Source organism: Solanum verrucosum, unplaced genomic scaffold, assembly GCF_900185275.1.
Source record: "Solanum verrucosum unplaced genomic scaffold, falcon-dt-bn FXZP01000137.1, whole genome shotgun sequence".
Lineage (NCBI taxonomy): Eukaryota > Viridiplantae > Streptophyta > Magnoliopsida > Solanales > Solanaceae > Solanum > Solanum verrucosum.
The window spans coordinates 634876-658419 of record NW_026020405.1 but is presented as its reverse complement, the minus strand read 5'-3'; the positions used below and the strand labels follow the sequence as shown (position 1 = coordinate 658419).

General features: G+C 29.8%; 2 protein-coding genes and 1 non-coding gene across 3 annotated transcripts in view; 1 reads left to right on the top strand and 2 right to left on the bottom strand.

Moving 5' to 3' along the window:
* The first annotated feature begins 5147 nt into the window (after positions 1 to 5147).
* On the top strand, positions 5148 to 8598 carry LOC125840471 (rop guanine nucleotide exchange factor 7-like). Its single transcript, XM_049519466.1, has 7 exons — positions 5148 to 5850; positions 6201 to 6321; positions 6432 to 6585; positions 6761 to 6835; positions 6917 to 7207; positions 7300 to 7650; positions 7788 to 8598. Exons 1-7 carry the CDS (start codon positions 5337 to 5339, stop codon positions 8262 to 8264), a joined length of 1983 nt encoding a protein of 660 aa, XP_049375423.1. The 5' UTR covers positions 5148 to 5336; the 3' UTR covers positions 8265 to 8598.
* Positions 8599 to 8825: 227 nt separating this feature from the next.
* Positions 8826 to 8897, bottom strand: TRNAP-AGG (transfer RNA proline (anticodon AGG)). The gene has a single exon. It is a non-coding gene; the product is annotated as a tRNA-Pro (tRNA).
* A 3335-nt stretch (positions 8898 to 12232) lies between these two features.
* Positions 12233 to 23544, bottom strand: part of LOC125840458 (uncharacterized) — a 43649-nt gene continuing 32337 nt past the window's right edge. Inside the window, exons 2-7 of the mRNA XM_049519452.1 lie at positions 15744 to 15866; positions 15165 to 15243; positions 14210 to 14388; positions 13513 to 13573; positions 12756 to 12813; positions 12233 to 12453 (exon numbers count right to left, since the gene is read on the bottom strand). Of these exons, the coding sequence (XP_049375409.1) occupies positions 12797 to 12813; positions 13513 to 13573; positions 14210 to 14388; positions 15165 to 15243; positions 15744 to 15863 (456 nt within the window). The 5' untranslated portion in view covers positions 15864 to 15866 and the 3' untranslated portion in view covers positions 12233 to 12453; positions 12756 to 12796. The remainder of the gene's footprint in view (positions 12454 to 12755; positions 12814 to 13512; positions 13574 to 14209; positions 14389 to 15164; positions 15244 to 15743; positions 15867 to 23544) is intronic.

The following is a 23544-nucleotide window of genomic DNA, read 5'->3' as shown; positions in this document are numbered from 1 at the left end:
ATGATCTGACAAAGATGGATGAAAGCAGGAAACAGTAATTTGACTATATATTACTCCCTCCGTACGTAATTACTTGTCCATCACTTTTGAGGTGGCAGACCTATTAAAAAAAAAAATTGATATAGTAAATTTACCATTTTACCCCTATAAATTATGAAGTGGATGAATTAAAAACTTAAGTTTTTCAAAAAGTTTTACATTTTTCAAAGTAATAAATTGAGGGTATAATAGAGAAATTTTTGTTGTCATTTCTTGATTTGTCAAAATAAATAAGTAATTAGGGACAACTAAAAAAAGAAAAATAGACAATTAAATAGGGACAGAAGGAGTACTTTGGGATTCGTTTGAAAGAGTGTACTCCCTCCATTCCATATTAAGTTAATTTTTAAGGTGTTTCACACCATTTAAGAAAAGTAGATTAAAACTTAAATTGAACCTAGTTTTCTATTTTTACCCTTATTAATTATTGTCAAATTTATGATTAAAATAACTAAATATTAATTAATCATTAATTCCAATACTAACGAATGAAGGATAAAATTGGAAGAACACTCTAAAAGTAGTCTTGAAAACTGAACAATTAAGTTAATTTAAAAAATGAGAAATGCCTCAAAAATTAGTTTAATATGAAACGGAGGGAGTATTAAGGATATATAGTACTGAGTACCGACTATAATGTATTTTCTAGTTAATATAACATTCCAAGCTTATGGTTGTAGGACGGACTATGCAACTTGTGCTGCAAATACATATATGTCTTATATATTGCACTATACATATAGTGACATATACATCACATGTGTATACATACAACAACATACAATTATGTATATTAGTATATATTGTGTGTATCTTTCGTGTATATCAATGTATACGACTCCACATCATATGTATGTCAATTATATACATTGACATATGCATGACATACAAGCTATACATGGATAAATGAAATTGTGCAAGTCATGAGAGAGAATCTTTCACTTGAGGATTAGCTAGACTTGCAATAGATTTCAGTTGGGCCTCTTATCTTGTTAAGAGTTCTAAATGGACAAAGCCCAAATTGACCTATGTGGTCCAAGTTACATAATGTCAAATCTTTAATGCTATTGACTTAAAATTCATTCTAGATTCAATTTGATGTTTAGTCACATTTAAGTCTAATAAAAAGTACTAATAATAAACTATTTTTATCTAAATCTTCACTTGGATGGAATAATTACACTTGCTATTGAGTGTGAACGCAAATGTTAGTTTTCCAACAAAAACATATATCTATGCCAAATGTTTTACCAAGTATTTTTGTAGAAAAAAAAATTAAATGATTTGAATTTTGAATGTTCTACAAGAAAAAAGAAGTGCATATTTATTACATTCTACATTGGTAAAATTTTGGAGGGATCCTATTCGAATACAAAGGTACGTTATAAAGTGATGAGTATCTTTACCTTTACATAAAATAAATTGTCTTTAACCTATGGTAGGTCATAACTTTACTTAACGGTCAGAAGTATGAATTGTAGTAGTTCAAATTCAACTATCAACTTTTCCATTCATATGAATAACAAACAATATAATGATATACCATGTATATCTATAGCCGTTGAGAGGAGTATTGATTTTTGCTTGTGGTTCGATATTCATATTATGATCCGATTAAATTTGAATTCATGCCAGAAAATCCTATATTGATAGGATAAAACGTTCTCTAATAAAGACGAGTAGATCGATTATTCTTTTTTATATAACTTAATCTTTTGTTATTTTCTGTTGGAACAACTAGCACTATCATCAAATAAGTATTCATTGGCATGGAGAACTTTAAATCCTTACAAGTAAAGCTACAAAATAAAGTTATGCAAAAACTAAATACAAATTAAATGGAAAAATTAGATATATGATGTTAAGAAATATATATTTCTTATATACTATGATTATATGTGGCCCAAATCGTAAATTGCATCATTTTCAATAATGGCATCTGTAGTTGTATTTTATTAACCTCAATAATTTAAATTGGCATCTATATAGATCTTGAATGATGGTCTCAAATTTAGATATAATTATTTTTTCCAAAATAACACATTGGTGAAAAGGTAATAATTCTAACTCTAACCATATGCTATTAGGGAATAGTTGATTCCTTTTTCTTTCTTTTTTTTCCGCAAATTTATACCACTAAACAGTGTCTTGTGGCATTTTATTTAAAATAAAAAATAAAAACTCACGGATAAGTACAAGGAAGGAGGGCTAAGTCTTACCTTACCAAATCCTAATAAAGTACTTATTTATCTTATTTATTATGGAGTCTAAAGATAAGTACTTAAATTGTTTATTTTTTAAAAGAACCAATTAAATTGTAAATAAACTCTTCTAAAAATGAGAGAAGTACTTTATTTTTTTTTAAAAGAACCAATTAAACAGTAAATAAACAATTCTAAAAAATAGAAATTAGCTATGGACAAATTAGTTTACCTAAAAAAAAAATCTGTCGCTAATCATGTTTAGCGATAAATTATTAGCTACGAGTGATTCAGTAATAAATTAGCAATGAAGTTCCGTAGCTAATTTCAGTTATATTTTTTTGTGAAAGACAAAAATATTTGTTTCTTATTAACATGGTATGTTTCTTATTTTATTTTATTACACTCTTTTTTACTTGTTAAAAAATATCTGAAGTAATTTAATTTTAATTATTGTGCTAAAAATATATATTTCTTAAAACGAAGTGTTCAATCAAATAAAATAAAATGAAAAGAGTAATAATAGCTTTCAACTTCAAAGTTTTTGCCCTACCATCTAAAACAAGCAAAATACGGGCATATGGATTAATAAACAAACAAAATTGTATCTTATAATTAATTTTTCCCTTGTTATTTAATGACGAGGACGACAATGAAATGTTCTTACAAAGAATTATGAAAAAAGGAGCTTTTTTAAAGGGAAATTATAGCTTGATTTATGTTAAGTTTAAATCAAGTTTTAAACCTAATCTAATAGAGGCAAAAGAGATTATCAAAAAAAAAATTCTTTTTATTTCAATAATTTCACGAAGTTTATGTACTTGGTTGAATTTATATAAAATTTATTAGTAACTAACCATTTCATTAATCACCATGTATTGTATAGTAAATCTCAAAGCAATTAACTCTAAACAATTAGTTATTTGCTTAATGGATGGTCGTTACATATTGGTATATTTTATTGTTTGTATTGTATCATATTATATTGTTTTGATGAATATAACGTTTGAATATGTTGTATCATTTTTTGTTGTCACATAATTTGAAGGATAATTTTACAAGAAAAATAGGATTCAGAGTCGAACTACTATAAAAGGGGTAAGGTAAAGGATAACATAGAATTATTAGATAATAAGTAAAGACAAAATGAGAAAATAATACTAAATATGACAACACAATCATACTAAATGGATCGCTACATAAAAATGAAACTTTTCATCGTTATATAGCAATGATTTAATGATATTACAATAAATTTATGTAAATAATATATTTAAATTAACAACAAAATAGGTAACAACCATCCAAACAAGTTGTAAATGGTGGATCCAAATTTTAGGTATATTTTAATTTTAGATTACAACTTTAAATTTCTTTTGTATTGAATACAAACTAGTACTATTACTGTATATGACATAATCTGTCAGTTTCAATATTTTTGTCCTACCTGCAGAAAAAAACAAAATACAGGTACATAGATTCTAAATAATATCCATCACTGACAGACCTTTAATTTGTAACAAAAATTAAAAGAAAAGTGAAAAAAAGAATGACATTAGTAGATTCAGTGTAAGCCAAGTTTAAACCTTATTAACCAAAAAAATACTATATAATAATGACAAAATTACACTTTAATCTTTTTATTTAATATAAAACGAAACTGCCCAAATAAGATTTTGAATTAGCTAAAAGCAGCTGAAGGATTTATAATATATTAAAATGATCCATATTAATAGTCAACTATAGTTGTTGATGAAGATGTTTAATCTTAAAAAATATGTCATTTTCAAAATAATAATAATTAATCCTTGCGTAATCAAACACTAACATATATAATTTAAACTATTTACATAAATAGGTGAAATGAATTTGAAAAATATATCAAATTTATATACCGGTGAAATGAATTAACTAAATGCTTGCATGCAAAAATATGAAATCTAATTTTCAAATAAGTCGAAATTTTGGCAAACACTTTTCCCTTGTAAGCTATTTAAGTTATCTTACTTTGATATATAGAGATAATCTTTTCAATATCAATGCTCTCCGTGAAACAATTATAGTCTTACCTAAGCTATTTCTTTTGTACTTTAAGATATCAAAATAGTTTTAAAATCTAATCTTCACGTCTTAGGAGCAACATATCTAGTTCTCAAATAAGTTAATCTTAACAGAAGCTTTTACTTTACCAACTATTTAAGTTCTCCTATTTTGAGACATAGAGGTGACCTTTGCAATATAAATGCTCCCACTGAAACAATTGTAGTTCTTACGCAAATTATTTCTTTTGCACTTGAAGATATAAATAGTCTATGAAATTATTTAAACGTGTTCAGAAGCAATAAATTTAGTTTTCAAATTAGTCACAATCTTAGCAAAAGTTCTTCCTTTACTCGCTATTTAAGTTCTCTCATTTTGATACAGAGAGACCGTCTTTTCAATACCAATGCTCCCACTTAAACAAATATATCTCTTATGTAAGCTATTTCCTTTCCATTTGAAGACGTAAATAATCTAAAAAAAATACGTATCTTAACGTCTGCATGCAGAAACAAAAAATCTAATTTTCAAACAAGTCAGAATCTTAACTGAAACTCTTTCTTTACCGATTATTTAAGTTCTCTCATTTCGACACATAGAGACAACCTATCTAATACAATTACTCCTATTAAAACAATTGTAACTTTAACACACACAAAAAATCATCTTAATATCTACCAAAACAAAATAAGTTCGAATCTTAGTAAAAGTTATTCCTTTCTCTTATATTTAAAATCAACTTATTCTTTATCATATATATAAAAAAAATTATAAAGAAAAAAAAAACATATCGTACAAATTATAAATTGATCCGTCAAGTACACGATTCCAACAATCCCTTTAATAATGTCACATAAAAGGAGCTCAAAATATTGAATGTATTTTTGTATTACACCAATGTAGTAAGCAATAATTATTTAAGAGCTCTTGTTTAAGCAAACGCCTACCGAGTGTGACAGAGGCGCCTCTTATATAATTTGCATCATTGTTATAATTTTTTCTTGATTTTTTGTATGAATTTTTTTCAATTTTAAGAATGTTTCAAATTGAAATCTTATGGAAAAAGGGGTTCCTTTACAATTTCAGCCACAGCTCAAGCATTTTATTCCTATAAACACTTGTACAAATTCCAAGAATTGTACCTTTTTTTCTGTATTCAAATTCCAGGTCTGCAACTCTATCAAGAATCTGTATCAAAAATCAAAAGGGTTTGGTAGTAAAAGATTTGATTTTGATGGGGTTGTAGTGGAAAACTCAGCTTTTCTTGATGATAAAATGGAGGTTTTGACTGAGAAGAGTGATGGGGCAGAAGGGAAAGTTGAGTTTTGTGAGGAGAATGACATAAAAATTGAGTCTTTTGTGTATGAGGAGGAGGGTATAGAGAGTAGTTTAAGTTCTGATTTCTTGGTTTCTGAAGGAACTGTGAATGATGAAGAACATAGTAGCTCTGAGGATTCATATTCACCCCCTTCAATTGTTTGGCATGTTCAGAAGAATGCCAGTTCTGAAGGAGTGGAGAAACCCCATGTGGATAAAAGGAAGTTGGAGAAACAAGGGTCTTGTTTATCAGGTATGTTGCAGAATTGTATTGCTGTTCATCCACATTAGTAGTCACAGTATTACTTGTCCTTCGATTTATGTTACTATCTGTTGTTTCGTGTACTTTGACTACAGTATTATTCGTTGTAATACTGTTCTGCTACTATATGTTGTTTATTGTATTTCGTGTACTTCTTGGACTGTTTCTCCTTGAGCCAAAGGTTTATTGAAAACAGTCTCTCTATCTTTGAGGTAAAGGTAAGTTCTGCGTACGTTCTATCCTCCTCAGATACCACTTTGTGGGACTAGACTGTGTATGTTGTTGTTGTTCTATCGTTGGAAAATTAGATTGTTTGGTTTGAACTTTTGCGGTTTCTGTAGAGGTTGAGATGATGAAGGAAAGATTTTCAAAGTTGCTGCTAGGTGAAGACATGTCTGGTTGTGGAAATGGGGTTTGCACAGCACTTGTAATTTCAAATGCTATAACTAATTTATGTGGTATGTTTTGCTAGTTATTTGATGATTGATGGGGTTGGTTTGTTTTGGTGTTTTTGTTTTACTAATTGTAAAGATGTGCTTTGTGTCTCCTATTTTTTTCTTTTATGCCCTTAGCTACACTTTTGGACAAATTTGGAGATTGGAACCTTTACCTACAGAGAAGAGGTTAATGTGGAGGAGAGAAATGGAGTGGCTTCTTTGTGTTAGTGATTACATTGTAGAATTGACACCCTCTTGGCAGACATTTCCTGATGGCACTAAGCTTGAGGTAAATATGTTTATCGAACATTTGGAACTTGGAAAAACACTTGATTTGTTGCGAGTAAATGTGATTTGGGCATTAAGGTAAAAGCTGAGAAAGCCTGTGTATATATTTAGGTATGAGTGACAATTCTTTCAATGTTACATTTGTGTTCATTTGTTCTTTCTATGTTTTGTTATAGGTAATGACTTCTAGGCCGCGGTTGGATCTTTATGCCAACCTTCCAGCACTGCGAAAACTAGATAATATGCTTCTTGTAAGATACACGTCCATTTTCCTCGAGATTTCAATCGTAACTGCTGAATGATATAAGCTGAATATTCTGCCTCTTTTACAGGAGATTTTGGACAGTTTTAGTAAAACAGAATTCTGGTATGTCGATCAGGGGCACTTAGCTGAAGAAGCTGATGGATCGTCCTCATTTCGGAATCCTCTCCCTCGTCAAGAGGAGAAGTGGTGGCTTCCTGTTCCTAGAGTTCCCATCGATGGTCTTAGCGAAAATGCAAAAAAGCAGTTGCACCACAAACGCGACTGCACTAACCAAATCTTGAAAGCTGTAATGGCAATTAACAGCAACACCTTAGCTGATATGGATGTGCCTGAATCATATGTTGAGAATCTTCCTAAGGTACCATTTCCTTGAGATATTGACTCTTATGCTTATGCAACTAAAACCATCAGATTGTTGCTGATTTGGCATTGGATTTTATCCCCCTGCAGAACGGAAAAGCTAGCTTAGGTGATCTTATCCACCGATATATCACCACAGATCAATTTTCACCTGAATGTTTGCTCGACTGCCTTGATTTGTCGTCTGAGCATCAAGCATTAGAAATAGCAAACCGAGTAGAGGCCTCAATTTACGTGTGGCGCAGAAGAACTCAGGCAAAATCCAGTCTCCTCCGATCCAATTCAAAGTCCTCATGGGAAATGGTTAAAGATTTAATGATTGATGTTGATAAGAGGGACCTGCTTGCAGATAGAGCTGAAAGCCTTTTGCTTTGCTTAAGACAACGGTTTCCTGGTCTTCCTCAGACCACCTTAGACATGAGCAAGATCCAACATAACAAGGTTTTCACTTGAATCAACTCAACGTTTACTGTCATTTTTCTCTCTCGACCAATTATCGTTATAATACATCAGTACTACTACTATTGTCTTGTTTAGCAAACTCAAGTTTGACAACTGTTGTTCAATGATGTTCTTAGGATGTTGGAAAATCAATCCTGGAGAGCTACTCAAGAGTTCTTGAGAGCCTGGCATTCAATATTGTTGCTCGTATCGATGATCTTATTTACGTGGATAACTTAACAAAGCTCTCAGACCAATTTGTTCCAATCTCCAAAGTAGGCATCATTTCTCATAAAACCATTGGAACTCCAATCTCAGTACACGTCTCGGGTAGTCAGATCAAAGCTCCTTTCACGACACCAATCTCATCTTCCCAGCATATTAGTCCAGCAAAAGGAGACAGATCACAATTCCTTGACAACAACAAGACTTCTCAGTTTGGTTTTGGCGTGAAAAGGATGTTAACTGATTATTGGAGCGTTGATTCGAATGGGAAGGACATCAGCAATAAGCTTAAGAGATCAGATTCAGCAACAGCATCGGTAGGCTCCTCCTCTGAATGTTCAAGAGAAATTGTAAGTCCATCCACACATGATTTACTCAGAGAAGCATAAGTTTTTATGGATAAAGTTAGCTCCTTCGAACATATTGTCACTGATGATATAGGAAAGGGTACCTCTAGTGTGATATAGGTTCAATATTACATTATTTAAAACGTTCATTGAGCGATTTCTTTATGATTCAACATATTCTCTATCCTGGCAACATTTCTTCTGTTGTGCAGTTTTGTTATCTTTCTTACAGGCTTAAAATGTGATGGCAGTGATGAACATTACAATGTATAAAACTATATTGATCGTCCTCGTTACCATGTATATTTATCAGCCAGTGCTACTGCTACCTAAATGTATTTTTATTTCCAGTAATGCTAGTACTAAAGATTGCTTCTGTTTCAGCATTTTGTACAAAAAAAGTTGGTCAAACCAATCGGTGGCCTCCTAAAGTTGGCATCAAGTTTCACTTAGCCAACCGATGTTCATTTTAGACACCTCATGTCATGTTCCGCTGTGTCATTTTTTGCTAGCATGACACATTGTGTGTGTTACAAATTATTAGTGTGCTACCTAAATGAATAGTTTGCTGTGAAGCAAAAAAAATGCTACAAATTATTAGTTGGGGCATTCCGAGAATTGAACTCGGGACCTCTCGCACCCTAAGCGAGAATCATACCACTAGACCAAATGCCCAGTTTGGTTATAAACTAAATTTAGTATTATGTTTAATTGTCTAATTTATGAAATCGATAGAATTTTAGTATATATTTTTTTTCATTATACCCTTAGTATGAAATAACTACATAAAGTAGTAATAGTTAAATTTATACTTTCAAAACATAATTAATAAAGTTAGTTTAGTAAGTACACCTTTAATTAAAATTTTCTTAACAGATGTGTCAAGTCAACATGAGTTAAGTAATATGAAACGACCGGAGTACTTACACTAAAAAAAACGTTCATCTTGGCCTTGGCTGTTGCATGTGCTAGGAATTTGGAAATAAGATGTTTTTTTCTCACCCAACGGCTTCAAAACGCAATGGCATTAGTCCTTTTAGCTGTACTTAGATTTAACAACAACAATATACCTGTATAATTTTGTATTTGGGATCTGCAAAGATTAATGTGTACGCAATTTTATCATTATTTTAAAAAGATAAAGAGACTGTTTCTGATTTTCTTTCTTTAAAGATTTGATTTTTATAACTTGAAGCGCTGAATCTTTAAGGTGCTCGAGTGTGATTTTATGTTCGTGTTCTTTAATTGTTATTATATACTCAAATCACGGAGCCATTAAACCAATAAATCGTTGTAGTACAGTATTAAGTATTCCCGCCTGTCACCCGGGTGACCCGGGTTTGATCCCCGGCAACGACATATTTATTTTTTTCATTTTAGAGTTTGATCCCCGGAAACGGCATATTTATTTTTGTCATTTTATCGATATTGAATCAAATGACCTTTTTCAGATTTTTATCTGTAAAAATAAAAATCTCTTATAAAAAGAAAAAAAAAGTATAAAAAATTATTATATCACATCACAATAAAAAAAAAAAGAGACATGTTACTATGTTAGTATATCGACACATATACATATATTTTTATCAATTATAATAAGTACCATTGATAGAACTTCATTTTCATCCTCATATTAACCTGTCTTTGTCCAAAAAAATAAAATAAAAATTATTATATCTTATCACAATAAAAAAAAAAAAGAGACATGTTACTATGTTAGTATATCGACACATATACATATATCTTTATCAATTATAATAAGTAGCATGATTGAACTTCATTTTCATCCTCATATTAACCTGTCTTTGAAAAAAAAAAGTATAAAAAATTATTATATCATATCACAATAAAAAAAAAAAGACATGTTACTATTCCCTCCGTCCACAATTATTTGTCAGGGTACGGTCATGCACATCCCTCAAGGAAAATTTAATACAAAGTGTAATTTGACTAATATAACCCTACTATATCAAGAATATCAAAAGTCCACATAACTTTTCAATTGAACTACACAATCATTAAGGACAGAATTGGAAAAAAGTGACTAATTATTTCTTGATTGTTTAAATTGACAATTAATTTTGGACATCTATTTTTAGTATACCTGCCAAACAATTGTGGACGGAGGTAGTATGTTAGTATATCGACACATATACATATATTTTTATCAATTATAATAAGTAGCATTGATTGAACTTCATTTTCATCCTCATATTAACCTGTCTTTGTCCAAAAACAAAATAAAAATAGTTGGGATATGGAACAATTCAGTCAAAGTTATTTAAAGATAAGTCAGTTCTAGACGGTTAGTCGGTGGACAAAAATAAAATGGATAAGAAAATTATTGAAAGCATATGATTCCAACAGAAATATTAATTGTGTGTATTTGACAACCAAGAGTTCTTTATCTACACAACTAGTTTAAGTTTTGATTGGACAATGAACCAAAAAAAAGAAATAAACATTGGTATTATCAAAAGACAACTTCTAGAATAAAATATCTAGAGATAATGTTGACTTGAATAATAACCATAGAAGGAGGACAAATAGTTACATCCAAATGTTCTAATTAACCAAGTCATTTTCATTGTAATATTCTTTTATATTCATATAAGAGGTCTTTAAATTCAGGAAAAGAAATTGTCTTTGGTTAATAATGTGTCTTTTTTAAATAGTAATAATGGGATGATAAGTATTATATTTATGAATCTCAATTTTCATTTCTGATAATGAAGTCGTTTTTAGTAAGGAACAGTCTTTTTTATCGTCACTACAAATATTGTTCTTGATGATAAGTGTACATTCATTTTTAAATAGAAGTCTCTGTTTCAAGCCTTGAAAATGAAGTCGTCTTTAACGAAAGCGAATATCATGAAAAAGTACAATATACCTCTCCATTTTTGGCAAAAGCTATCTGATTCAAGTCCTTGGAATGAATTCAAACACTCCCTCTCATTGTCCCCACAAAACTTGTTCGGGTAGGAAGTATTCCTCGTCATTAGTCAAGATCTTAGTGAGGACAGTGGAAGAAGATTCTGGTCACTTTTCAGTAATGATAGGGTTGTATTAGAAATCACTCTTAGCCTATTTTTAATTGTATTGAGGTGCATCAAATAGTTTTGAGATGAGACACAACAGAGTTAATGATATGCTAAAAACTTGGAAACAGACCTTTGAGTCTAAAGGGTACAAATTGAGTTAGATTAAGATAGAATACATGGAGTGCAAGTTCAGTGATGTAACTCACGTGACAAATGTTGACATAAGGATGATACACAAGTCATCTTAAAAAGAAAACTATAAATATGTGGGGTCAATAATTCAAGAAAATGAGGAAATTAATGATGCTATTATACGGCGTAAAATGAGTGATGGAGATTAATGATGCTATTGTACGGCGTAAAATGAGTGGTGGAGATTAATGATGCTATTGTACGACGTAAAATGAGTGGTGGAGATTAATGATGCTTTTGTACGGCATAAAATGAGTGGTGGAGATTAATGATGCTATTGTACGGCGTAAAGTGAGTGGTGGAGATTAATGATGCTATTGTACGGCGTAAAATGAGTGGTTGAAATAAAAACTTCAAGTTAGTGTCTTGTGTCTTAAGAATGTGCCACCAAACCTTAAAGGTGAATTTTATAAATTGTGATCAAACCACGTATGTTCAAGAACTACGTACACGTCTAGAAGATAAAGAGTAACAAAATTAAGAATGAGATGATTATGTAGGCATACTAAAAGTGTTAGGGTTAAGAATGAAGCTACTTAGGACATGAAGGTGACAACCTCCATTGTGGACAAGATAAGGGAAACGGGGTGAGACAATACAGCCATACAAGTGAAGATACATCGATGCGCTCCAAGTCAATTACACCTAAATTTCACTTGTGAAATTACACTGAACATATTGTTGTTGTTTGCAATTAACCTTGAGGCAAATTTAAAGGAGTAAAGAAACTCTTTTACCCAAACAAAAAAAGTCCATAGGCACAAAAGTTGTAAGCTAGTTCCTAAACATTGTCTTTACATTATAAAGCGAAGTGCATAAGGTCTATAATCCTTTACATGTAACAGAAAAAGACTAATTAACTACCAATTACATATACTAATATTATTATAATTATAATCTGTAGTGTTCAACCAACTACTGGTCTCTTTGGCTAATTACTAGTAATCATCCATCTTTAATATTGAGGTAGATAACTGCTTCTCTATATATTTAACTTCCTGCCACAAGACACAGAAAAAATTCAACCAAAAGAACATATAACATAATAGGTGCAAAATGAAAAGAAGATAAATCAATATTAGTAGTATGTTTCAAGCATAAATAAAATAAAAGTTGCATGGAATTTAAGGTAAGATTAGAATCAACAAGCAAATGCCTACAAGACATAAAAATTAGGTAAGCAATTGCGAACGCAGATACTTTGTGCACCAGACTGGTCTTTTATTAACCAGAGATAGCAAAAACCAAAGGAACTTTTATCAAGAATAAGATAAACATAACCAAGTCTTTTGTATTATACCTTTTGAGAATATGTAACATCCATGTCATTGGTGGTGAGCTCTAGTAGTAAAGAGACCCTGCAAAATAAAAAACCATGTATTGTTAATAAATAATAAGAATGAGATTTGTTAAGAATTCCCGCATCGGAAAAGGGATGAGAATTTTGTCTTCTTATATGGACTTGGACAATCCTCCCTTCATAAGCTAGCTTTTGAGGTTGAGTTAGGCCCAAAATCCATCTTTACATGGTATCAGAGCCAGGCCCATCCTAATTTCTTTGTTCACCGATGTTGGCCCCCATATTATAGTGTCCATGTTCCAGTTAACAAGGTCTGGGCGTGCGGGGAGTGTTAAGAATTCCCACATCGAAAAAGGGATGGAAATTTGGTCTCCTTATATGGACTTGGACAATCCTCCCTTCATAAGCTAGCTTTTGAGGTTGAGTTAAGCCCAAGATCCATCTTTACAAGATTCATCATACGCGGATAAGAACATTAGGCGTGCGTCATGAGTTCGAACTCTACACGGACAAAAGTTATGTTTGAGTAAAAAATTTGAGGTTGAGTTAGGCCCAAGATCCATCTTTACAAGATTCATCATACGCGGATAAGAACATTAGGCGTGCGTCATGAGTTCTAACTCTACACGGACAAAAGTTATGTTTGAGTGAAAAAAGGCCGACAAACGCGCCTATTATCCATTGAGTTTCGAACTGTGCGTCAAAACACCCTTTGAAATTTCTCTGTTATAAAAAAAGAAGAATCAAAACTACACACCTTGCCACCAGTTTCCTCGAGACGCACTGCCAGAATCATCTTCTCCATTATCTTTGTTGAACTGCGCTCAATTCGAAATCAAAGAAGAAGAAAATTAGAAACATAAGAATAAGCAAATGACCATAAGAACACAGGTGATGGTTCTAACCCTTGCCTAATTGACTCTGCCTTATAACTCTAATTAAAATGGGATATAAACAATGAATTACAAGTCTCCCTCATATCGGTAGGGAGCAAAAACCGATCATCTATTTCTTCAATGACAGCTTCCGCATCTAAAATCCAGGCTTCCTCGACGTTCTTGAAAAAATAATCCAATCAATATCTGTCTCAAATACTTCCACTGGCAGATCAAACAAACTAAAATCCAGGCCTCCTTGACGTTCTTTTGGTTTGAACCATGTGTTCGTGCATATATACAAAATTAAAGATAGTGAATATGTAGTACATATACATGTACATAATTTAACATAATCACTATGAACCCACGACTCTAAATTCCGAATTCAGATACTTCTACCATGCAATTTAACAATATACAAACACTTAAATGTTCTAATAAAAACTACATCATCTTGCAAGGAGCAAAAGATCATTAACAAAGGAACCATTAGTAAACATAGAAGCGTTGCACCAATAGATCTCAATACCATGCAATTTTGTCTTTTACTTTTAATACGCGAGAATATGTACTCACAGTTGTGTATGTAGAGCTCTGATTATTATTTTGGGGAAATGAATAGACATCTTGGCCCCCGTAGTATAACGATGAGCTAAGATGGCATGGCTGTACTTTTTCGTTCTGATAAAATGAACTCGGCTGCTTGTTTTGTCCAGCCTGCTGGCTGGAAGCTTCATTGCTAGTAGGAGTACTTCCTGCAAAACGGAAGTGGAAATAAAGCAGGTTGAAATTCACGTTTTTATCGGTATGAAATATACAAGAAAAATGTCAAATAAACAAATATGTTGATATTCAGAGGAATTCATTGTATATATCCTTCACTAAAAGAAATGGAACTAGCCATTAAAGCATAATTTCAAAGAGACTACTCTCACCACAAGTGGAAAGCTTATATTTATGCAATTTACATAAATTAAATCTAATCTTGCTCGGACTCTTCAAAAATTTCGCATGTCGGCAACTCCAGAAATAGTGCCTTTGTGGAGTATGCAACAACACTATTGGCGAGTCCGAGCACCATAGATTATTAGATTGTGATTAGGAATAAGAGTTGATCTTCTTCAATTCTACTATAGACTAACCACAATACAAAATCTGGTAACATTTTTGTTGTGTTCTTAAGGAATTACCCTAATGAGGGTTCCCCTGCTACATTACAATACCTTACTCTTAATACACGAGGAGCTCTGGCTGAATATTTTACGAATCGTGAAAAAATATACCTACTTTAATCATTTCCATTATATACTACAATATACAAGCGATTGAGGCTAATTACTCATATGATCACTCAACTAATAGTTATTATCTCAGAAAGTCATGTTTCTTCAATATACATACTTTAATCATTTCCATTACATACTACAATATACAAGCGATCGAGGCTAATTACTCATATGATCACTCAACTTATAGTTATTATCTCAGAAAGTCACGTTCTATCAGGTCCAAAGCTATTAACTTCACTAACCTGAGTCTCCACCTTTAGCATTTCTATCCTGAATCACAGGATCATGCTTCAATTGCTCCGAATTCATCGATCCATGTCCCTTAAACACGAAAAGAATTATGAGATCATAGCCATTATAACATCCAAAATACTAGGAAAGAACATTCTATTTAAGTTTAGCATTACCTTTTGTCAAAAAGGCATCATCACTAAAATTAATAGTACAATCCAAACAGAATATAGCAACTTCTGCTTTTCCTATTCTATTCTTGTCTAAAAAAGATTCTATCACAAAAAAAAAAAAAAACTCAAAATTCAAAATTTAAGCTAAAATTCCACAATTCTTAAAGGGAATCAAGAAAACAATATTCTCAACGCCCCACTCTTTTCACCTTTTTTATTATATTTTTTTCCCCAATTTTTTTAACCTAAAACAACAAAATATCAAGAAAAATATAAACTTGAAGGAAAAAATCCTTTTTTTTTCTCCTTAAACAACAATCAAATGTTACAAATATATGAAAAGAACAAAAAAAATCATAAAATACCATTATTCATTACAAAATTTATAAAATTTCATGAGAAAAAAAAGAATGATACCTTGGAAGGAGGAGGGAAAATGGAACCAAAAATTGAAGAAGATGAAGAAGCAGAAGTTTCTTTAGAACCAAAAAGATCAGAAGTAAATGAACAACTGCTAGTTTTTTTTGTTCCTTCCATTTTATTTTTTAAATTTTTTTTTTTCTTCTATCAACAACAAAATAAAATAAAATAAAAAACTTTGGTTGAAATTTGAGGAGATTCAAGTGAGTTTTTATAGGAAAAGCACAAAAAAAAGGATCAGATAAAACGTAAAAGGCCCACAGCTTTTTAATTTCTCCAGAAAAAAAAACAGAGGAAAAAGGGAAAGAATAAAGGAAGAGAGAGTGAGACACGTGAAAAGATCGGTGACGCAATTTTAATTTTAAATTTTAATTGTAGTAATAAGAAAAGAAAAAGTAATTAAATAATCTATATATTATAATTTATGTAATATAATTTGGGTGACACGAAATATAAAAGAATGAAAGAGTTTTATGTTATAGACATATATTATAATGACTGTTTATTATGTAAAAATTATTTATATAAAACCTCTACATGATAAAATATATGTCAAATACTTTCTTTTACTAATTATTACTATTTGTTTATATTTTTAGAAATAAATTTTCATTTTTATTTGTCAATTTTAATAAATGAATAATTTTTTTCTTCATGTATCAATTAATATGAATACGATAATTAATAAAATATTAATATCAATTATTAAAAATAATAGAAAAATCAAAATAAACGAAATAATATAGTACTTAAATAAATGGCATGACAAATCATCACACTCGATTTATCATTTTATATTATCGGACCAAGCAACAAAAAGTGAGTCTTCTTCTTCATTATCCATCTTGTGCTCTTAGCAAAATTACAAAAATAAAATAAAAATTGTGTATACGTACAGTGTATGGAAGTTATGACTGACTTTAATTAATTGATTGTTCTATTATTTAGTTGGTGGGAAAAAGACGTGAGACATGTATCATATTAAAAAGAACAACCAAAAAAAAATATTAATACTTATTCAGGATAATCTTACTAGCTTAGAGTTTCTAAAATATGATTAAAAAAAAACAATTTTGCTTTTTGTCGGTGAATGAGGTAAACTCCAAGATTAAGTACAATGGTCTATTCATCTGATTTTATTGTAAATTCTTCTCAAGATGCAGAGGTTTAATCCTTGATATATAACAGTTTAATTTTTATTTTTCTCTCAAAATGTTTCGAGCAGGACTTTATTACGTGTTTTAACTTTTATATGAAAAATCTTTTCATATTTAAAATTCAAACTTGAAATTTTTATTAAGATAAAAACAATCTTATTGACTACACCATATTTGATTGATATATAATCATATTTGTTCGCATGTTGATATGATCGGTCGTTATGTAATGTACAACTTATATATGAAACAAAATAGAATTGCCCCATTTAGATTTAAACAGTAAAAAAATCTGAAATTGGATTATCTTTTCTTAGATTTGGATATTGTTTTTTTTTCTTAGAAGTTGTGTGGATATGTAATTAAGATTTTTTAAGGTAGTATTTTTTTTAACAAATATGAAGATTTTATAATTTGAGAAAATCATTTTAAAAAATGGGTGAATTACTTTGTGTTGTGTACATAAGAGATAGACAAGAGAAAGCGTGTAAGAAAAGATGAGAAGTGTTATATTGTGTTTATATTAAAGTTAATGTAGTGAAAGAGAGAATTAAGACGAATAATAATATTTTAAGTCTTCAACTAATTTACAATATAAAAAAGAGTAATTATATATATGTTGAAGAAAGATGCTCTTATGTAAATATTTGGACTCTTCAACTAATTCAGATTTACTTGAATTGTACGAGGTTGTTGGGTTATTGTATCATGGAGGAGACAAGTCAAGAGTGATACTGTCAGATTGGTGTAAATTATACCGCATTGGACTTGAATCTTGATAAAGAGAGCGAGATATCTACGTCTCAGCTTGAATGATAGTTTATTCATTTTTTGTTTATTTCATTTTCAACTGTATTTTAATATATTTATGATATATTACACCAACACACGTCATTACAAATATTTAAATACACATAACTTTCTAAAAGATCGCTGAGATCTAATAAATCAACATTAATAATAACTTTCTTTAATAAAATTTTCTAATGTGATATGAACAATTTTTTTGCATTGAGCATATATAAGTTTTTTAGAAAGAAAAATTACGAGTCTTCCTTTTGAAAAAAATTATAAGCTTATGAGTCAAAGTATATATTTTTAAAAAATTAGAATCACAACATTGAAATTTCAAGTTCTAATTTTTTAGAAATTTGAAATTACAATCATAATTTAAAGTTAAAGAAATTTTGTCCAGTTATCATAAATAAGCATTCCTCTTATTTTCGAGAATAAAATTTTGAGTTGACTGAGAGTGCTTATTCTCCCCCAATTTTTTAATAGTAAAATTAAGGCGTTAGTGAAAATGTAATTAAAGCTGAAAATTAAAATGAGTAAATACGCAATTAAAGAGTTAATGACCTAATAAAAAAATTAATAGAATTCCCCTAAACTTGATGAGAATTTAGGGATGTATTTCACTCATATTGTAAGATCGAAAGTGTATTTACATTCCATTATAGATAAGTGTCTTTAAAACTATCAATAGTTTAAGAATAAAACTAATAATTTACATCAAATTTATGAGTCTGTTCAATACTTCTCTCAAAAACTAATAGCGAGACAAACCCCAACACAAGTTATTTCCAATTTATTTTTTTTTCTCTATAAATAGCTCATCCTTCCTTAAATCACTTCTATAAATTTAACTATACCATTTTACCGGTAAACATATATAACCGCTCCAACATCCAACAAAATTGACAACGTAACGATTCATCTGTTTATGAGGATTTTTGATACGTTACACAAACAAATACTTCCAAAAGTCAGTAGAGAATGCAAATTTGAATACAAACTTGACAATGAAAACAAAATTTACGTACTCAAAATAGAAAGTATAATAAATGATACCTTTATATATTTATTTATTTATACGAAGTATCAAAAACATTCCTAAATTTACTAACTGAAATACCACTAAATTCTCGTTAAATTTACGGGTGTTTTAAATATTCTTTCGATTTTTATGAAGAACCTCATACTCTTACAAGAGTTTGAAATTATTTGCTATGTCATGTTGCATATCAAAATTATATCTAAAGTAGATGGATATTTTTAAGACTATCAATAGTGTTAGAAAATAAAATTAATAATTTACTCTAAAGGGGTGTTTTTTTATGGTCTCTTTATATATTTATGACAGGAAAAAGGGTCAAAGATTTTGAGATAATATGAAGGGTCCTACTAAATGGATAAGCCGACAAGAAGCTTGAAGATGACAAAGTGGATCCTACATTTGAAGATTACGTTACATTGGCAAAATGTTTTTGTATTATTTTATAGTATTTTGATTGAATAAAAGCACAACAACCAAGGATCCCCGCATGATCTACATGTGTCCAAGATTTTGCCACATGTTAAATCACTATCCTTTTAATTTACCATCCCCCACCCCCTATCGACTAAGATGTTTGGATCAACTTTCGTACACGTCGATTAATTTTATGAAATTTCTATTATTTTTCATGAACAACAAGTATCAAGTAACTTTTATATTCGATAATAAATCGTTCTAATTATTACTGCCAATGAACTCTTCTATTCGACAACAAATCATTCTCATTATTCTACCGAAGAAAGAGATTAGGAAGAGAGACGAGCGAGAAGTCTTTGAGATCCAAAGAAAAAGGCCAAGTCTTTGCGTTCGTTTAAATGGACCATAACAAGTCTGGCCCAATTATCTAAACTCACTTGGGCCAGTCTATACATCCGGCCCAAAGTGTTTTTTTAAGTAAAAATTAGGCAAATGACATAGTATAAGAAAGAAATTACTTCATTTCCCTACTCTTTCATTAATTATCAAAAATCCCTTTTTTTAGTGTTTTTCGGATACATAATATAGCAGTGTGGATACTTAATATAGCAGAGCGGATACTTTAATTAATAACGGGCGGATACTTAAATTATTAAGTTGTTAGCAGCACGGATACTTAATTAACGGGCGGATGCATAATATAGCAGCGCGGATACTTTAATTAATAACGGGCGGATACTTAAACTAATAAAGTATCCGGTTAAGTTGAATTGGGGGAAAATAAGGGATTTTTGTATTTTAGTAAAAGAGTAGGGAAATATTGAGAATAGATAAAGAAGTATTGTGTATTTAAGTAATTTTTTCCTTTTTTTAATCCAAAACACCATCCAAGTATAATATACACTCTTATCGTTAATAATCAGACAATTTGCAATCAAGCAAATAACTTATAAGTAGTTTAAAATATCTTTAACAGAAATTTTAATCGAACATTTAGAAACCATTAATTTGGAAAATGACACATCCTGTTGACTTGTCTTTTTAAAAAAATTGAACCACTAAACTCCTCATTAATAATACGTATAGAAGAAAATTATTAGTGGTCTATAACTATATAACAATAAGTTGTTGTCATTAATTTATTATGGAGAAAAGGACTATTTCATGCTTTGTAGCAGTTGAGAATAATTCAAATCCAGTACAATTTGTTACTCTATTACGTAATTAATTTCTTATTTATTTGAGGAAAAAACAAACAAACTTGTGCTATCTAATCTTGCGTATGATAATGAGTTTATAGAAAGTTAAATCAGGTCAAAAGCTCAGTGCGATAAGCACTCTAGCTCCATTTTATATTAGTTGTTAACATTATTAAAAATGATCGTTCAAAAGTATTTGTCAAGTTACATAATTAAATATAAAATTATTATTGCAACAAATCGGGTATGTACTGGTGAGCTTAGATCTGAAATTTAGGATGATTTGATGTAGTTTCTTAAAAGATGTTTTGGATGAATATGATGTTTGAATTCAAACAAGAAGACGAAGTTAGTATTTGTAAATATTGTATAGTAATGTATATTTGTGTATAAACACCTCTTATAATTTCATATAATATTTGTATATGGATATATACTATTGTATATTGAGTTTTTTAAACATTGCGATTTTTTTTTTGGAGTTTTGTACAATGTTGTATACCAGACGAAAATTATAACTTAGGCTTATTATGTTATTTTCAAATTATATAAATAAATAAACATAAGTTCTACTATTCTTTCCACATAAATAAGTTGCAAGAATGAAGAATGGAAGAAGAAAGGCTCGTGTAAAACAAAAAAGAACAGTCAATTTAGCCAATTAATATATACTCTTAAGCAAAAACCTCTTGTACACTTCGAAAGAAAAATGAATCTCGCACCTAATTCAACTTTAAAGGTTAGCTTATGAAGTAAGAACGGTTCAAAATCATATAAGAAAATAATAATTCATCTCCTCAGCCAATATGAACTCTTAATACCTCTTATGTATTCAAACCCTAGCTATTTGAAGCTTCGGTCCAAAATTAAGTAAACAAAGACTTTAAATAGTTCTGACTCAATATAACAAGTAAAGTAATGAACCTTGAGCCTTGCGCCTAATTTAACAACAAAATTTAATTTATAAGGAAAAGATTGTCAAAGACCATATAAGGAGACAACGATCCGTTCCTTCTACCAATATGGTACAATTGACAATTTGACATGCACAAAATAAAAAAAAATCATTGAAATTTCCAAGGAAAACAATGAAGATTAGAGCAAGAACCATCCCAAGTAGCACTACACAAATCTTGATTTATTCCTTGTCCAAAATCTACATCATCACAACACTTGCAAACCATTCCAAGTGTCTCAAACATTTTCAAGTACTCTATTGATGAAGATAACTTATTACTATGTTGTTGTTGTATAGAAATTGGTCTTGCAGCATATGCAAAACCAAATCTTGATTCTTCTTGAAATGAAAAATTGATAAACATAAGAGATAACAAGAACATATAAACCTTAAATGTAGACATGTTATATTTTTTTCTTGTTTTCAAACTTTGTGATTATAGAAGCAGAAGACACATTTATATGTATATATATGCAAGTTCTTAAAAAAAAATAGATTAAAGTCAACTTTTAATTACTCTTGAAGTTGAATGGGTGCAAGGTATAAATGTGGGCTTCTAGACAGAGTGTACATGTTGAAATTTTCCTTTATTTCATAAAAAAATACAACTACTACAATACATAATTAATTATGTTGGAGAGTTTTTCTACTTTCTCCTGTCTAAAATAATTGATGATTTAGGCTTGCATGCATGAAATTAAAGAATCATTTATTCCTAAAAATTACTCCTTTTGTCCTATATTATTTTTCAATTTTTCCTTTTTATATGTTCCTTGGAAATCATAAATAAATAGGATGTTTTTAATTATTAATTTACCCCTTTAATTCTTTTTAGTACACTATTTATTTGTCTTATTTATAACAGAGGAGCTTTTTTGAAACTTTACAATATTATACTTTTTTAAAATTTAATTTTAAAGATAAAATGGTATAATTTTAATTAATTCTATCTTGATTTTGCAAATTGACAAGTATCTGAAGCAAATATTTTTAGTAATATGAACAAATGATATAAGACGGAGGCAGTATAAAGAGTACTATGACTTTTTTTTCTTTTTAGGTCGACATAATCATCATAAATTTGTACATTAAATTAGATGTGTCAAGTGAAAATTTACAAAAATGAATAATACCTTCTTGATTTTATGAAACGTTAATTTATTTTAATTTGGATTAACTTTTAGAGACTAAAACATCAATTATTTTGGACTGGAGTAAGTAATAAATTTCATAATTTGCATACTTTTTACGATATAGAGTATTTTTTTTATGAAATAAAACAAAATTCAGAAGGAATTTTATTCCAAAACTTTAATGAAATTAGTTGGAGACATATTCAATATGACATATTCATTTCGGACCAATTATTATTAGGTATTACGTGACCTTTTCGGATCCATTAATTTTGTAAGTTACTCCCTGTTGACTTATTTATATTTAAATAAAAATTGAAAAACTATATACAACATTGTTTGTTTGAATATTTTTTTATTATTATGACAATATTATATATAATATAACATAAAAAAATGATAGCAAAAAATCTTATAATGAAATGATGTTATACATGATGTCTGTTCTAAAAATGTATGACTATATATACGTAAAGTATTAGTGAAATCGAGAATTTTACTAAAATAGGTCAAAATTTAAGTAAGATGCAGTCCAAAATATTTTGAAATTTTCAAATTTCCTAGCTAAGAATCAGTTAATTTATTATCTTGGAGTAACTTTAAATTTAGGTGGTGTATACTCTTTCATCAGCAATAAATAGGACATATCTTATAATGAGACTCTACCATCCTTTTAACTGAATTTCTATTTGAAAGTAAAACTGCATTTTAATTATTTTTTTTGGTTAAATTTATCTTAGGTTATCTGGGTGGGGTGTTATATATCATGAGTTAAATATAAAAAAAAAGTTTGACCTTACTTTCAAATATAACACAAGGATAAAGACTTACATCCTTCACAAAAAGAGGAAAAGAGAAGCTAACGTATAGACAATCCAACCCTCGCAAAAGGTGTTAGGATCAAAATAAGCAGGTGTAACGCGGAAGTTAACAAAGCAAACCTCTAAAGACCATGAGTAAGAAGACAAACGAGAAATATACAAAGACACAAAGATTTAACGTGGTTCGGTCAATCGACCTACGTCCACATAGGAGATGAGCAATCCACTATATAAACATGAGAGTACAAAATATAGAGAGAAATAACCTCAACCAAT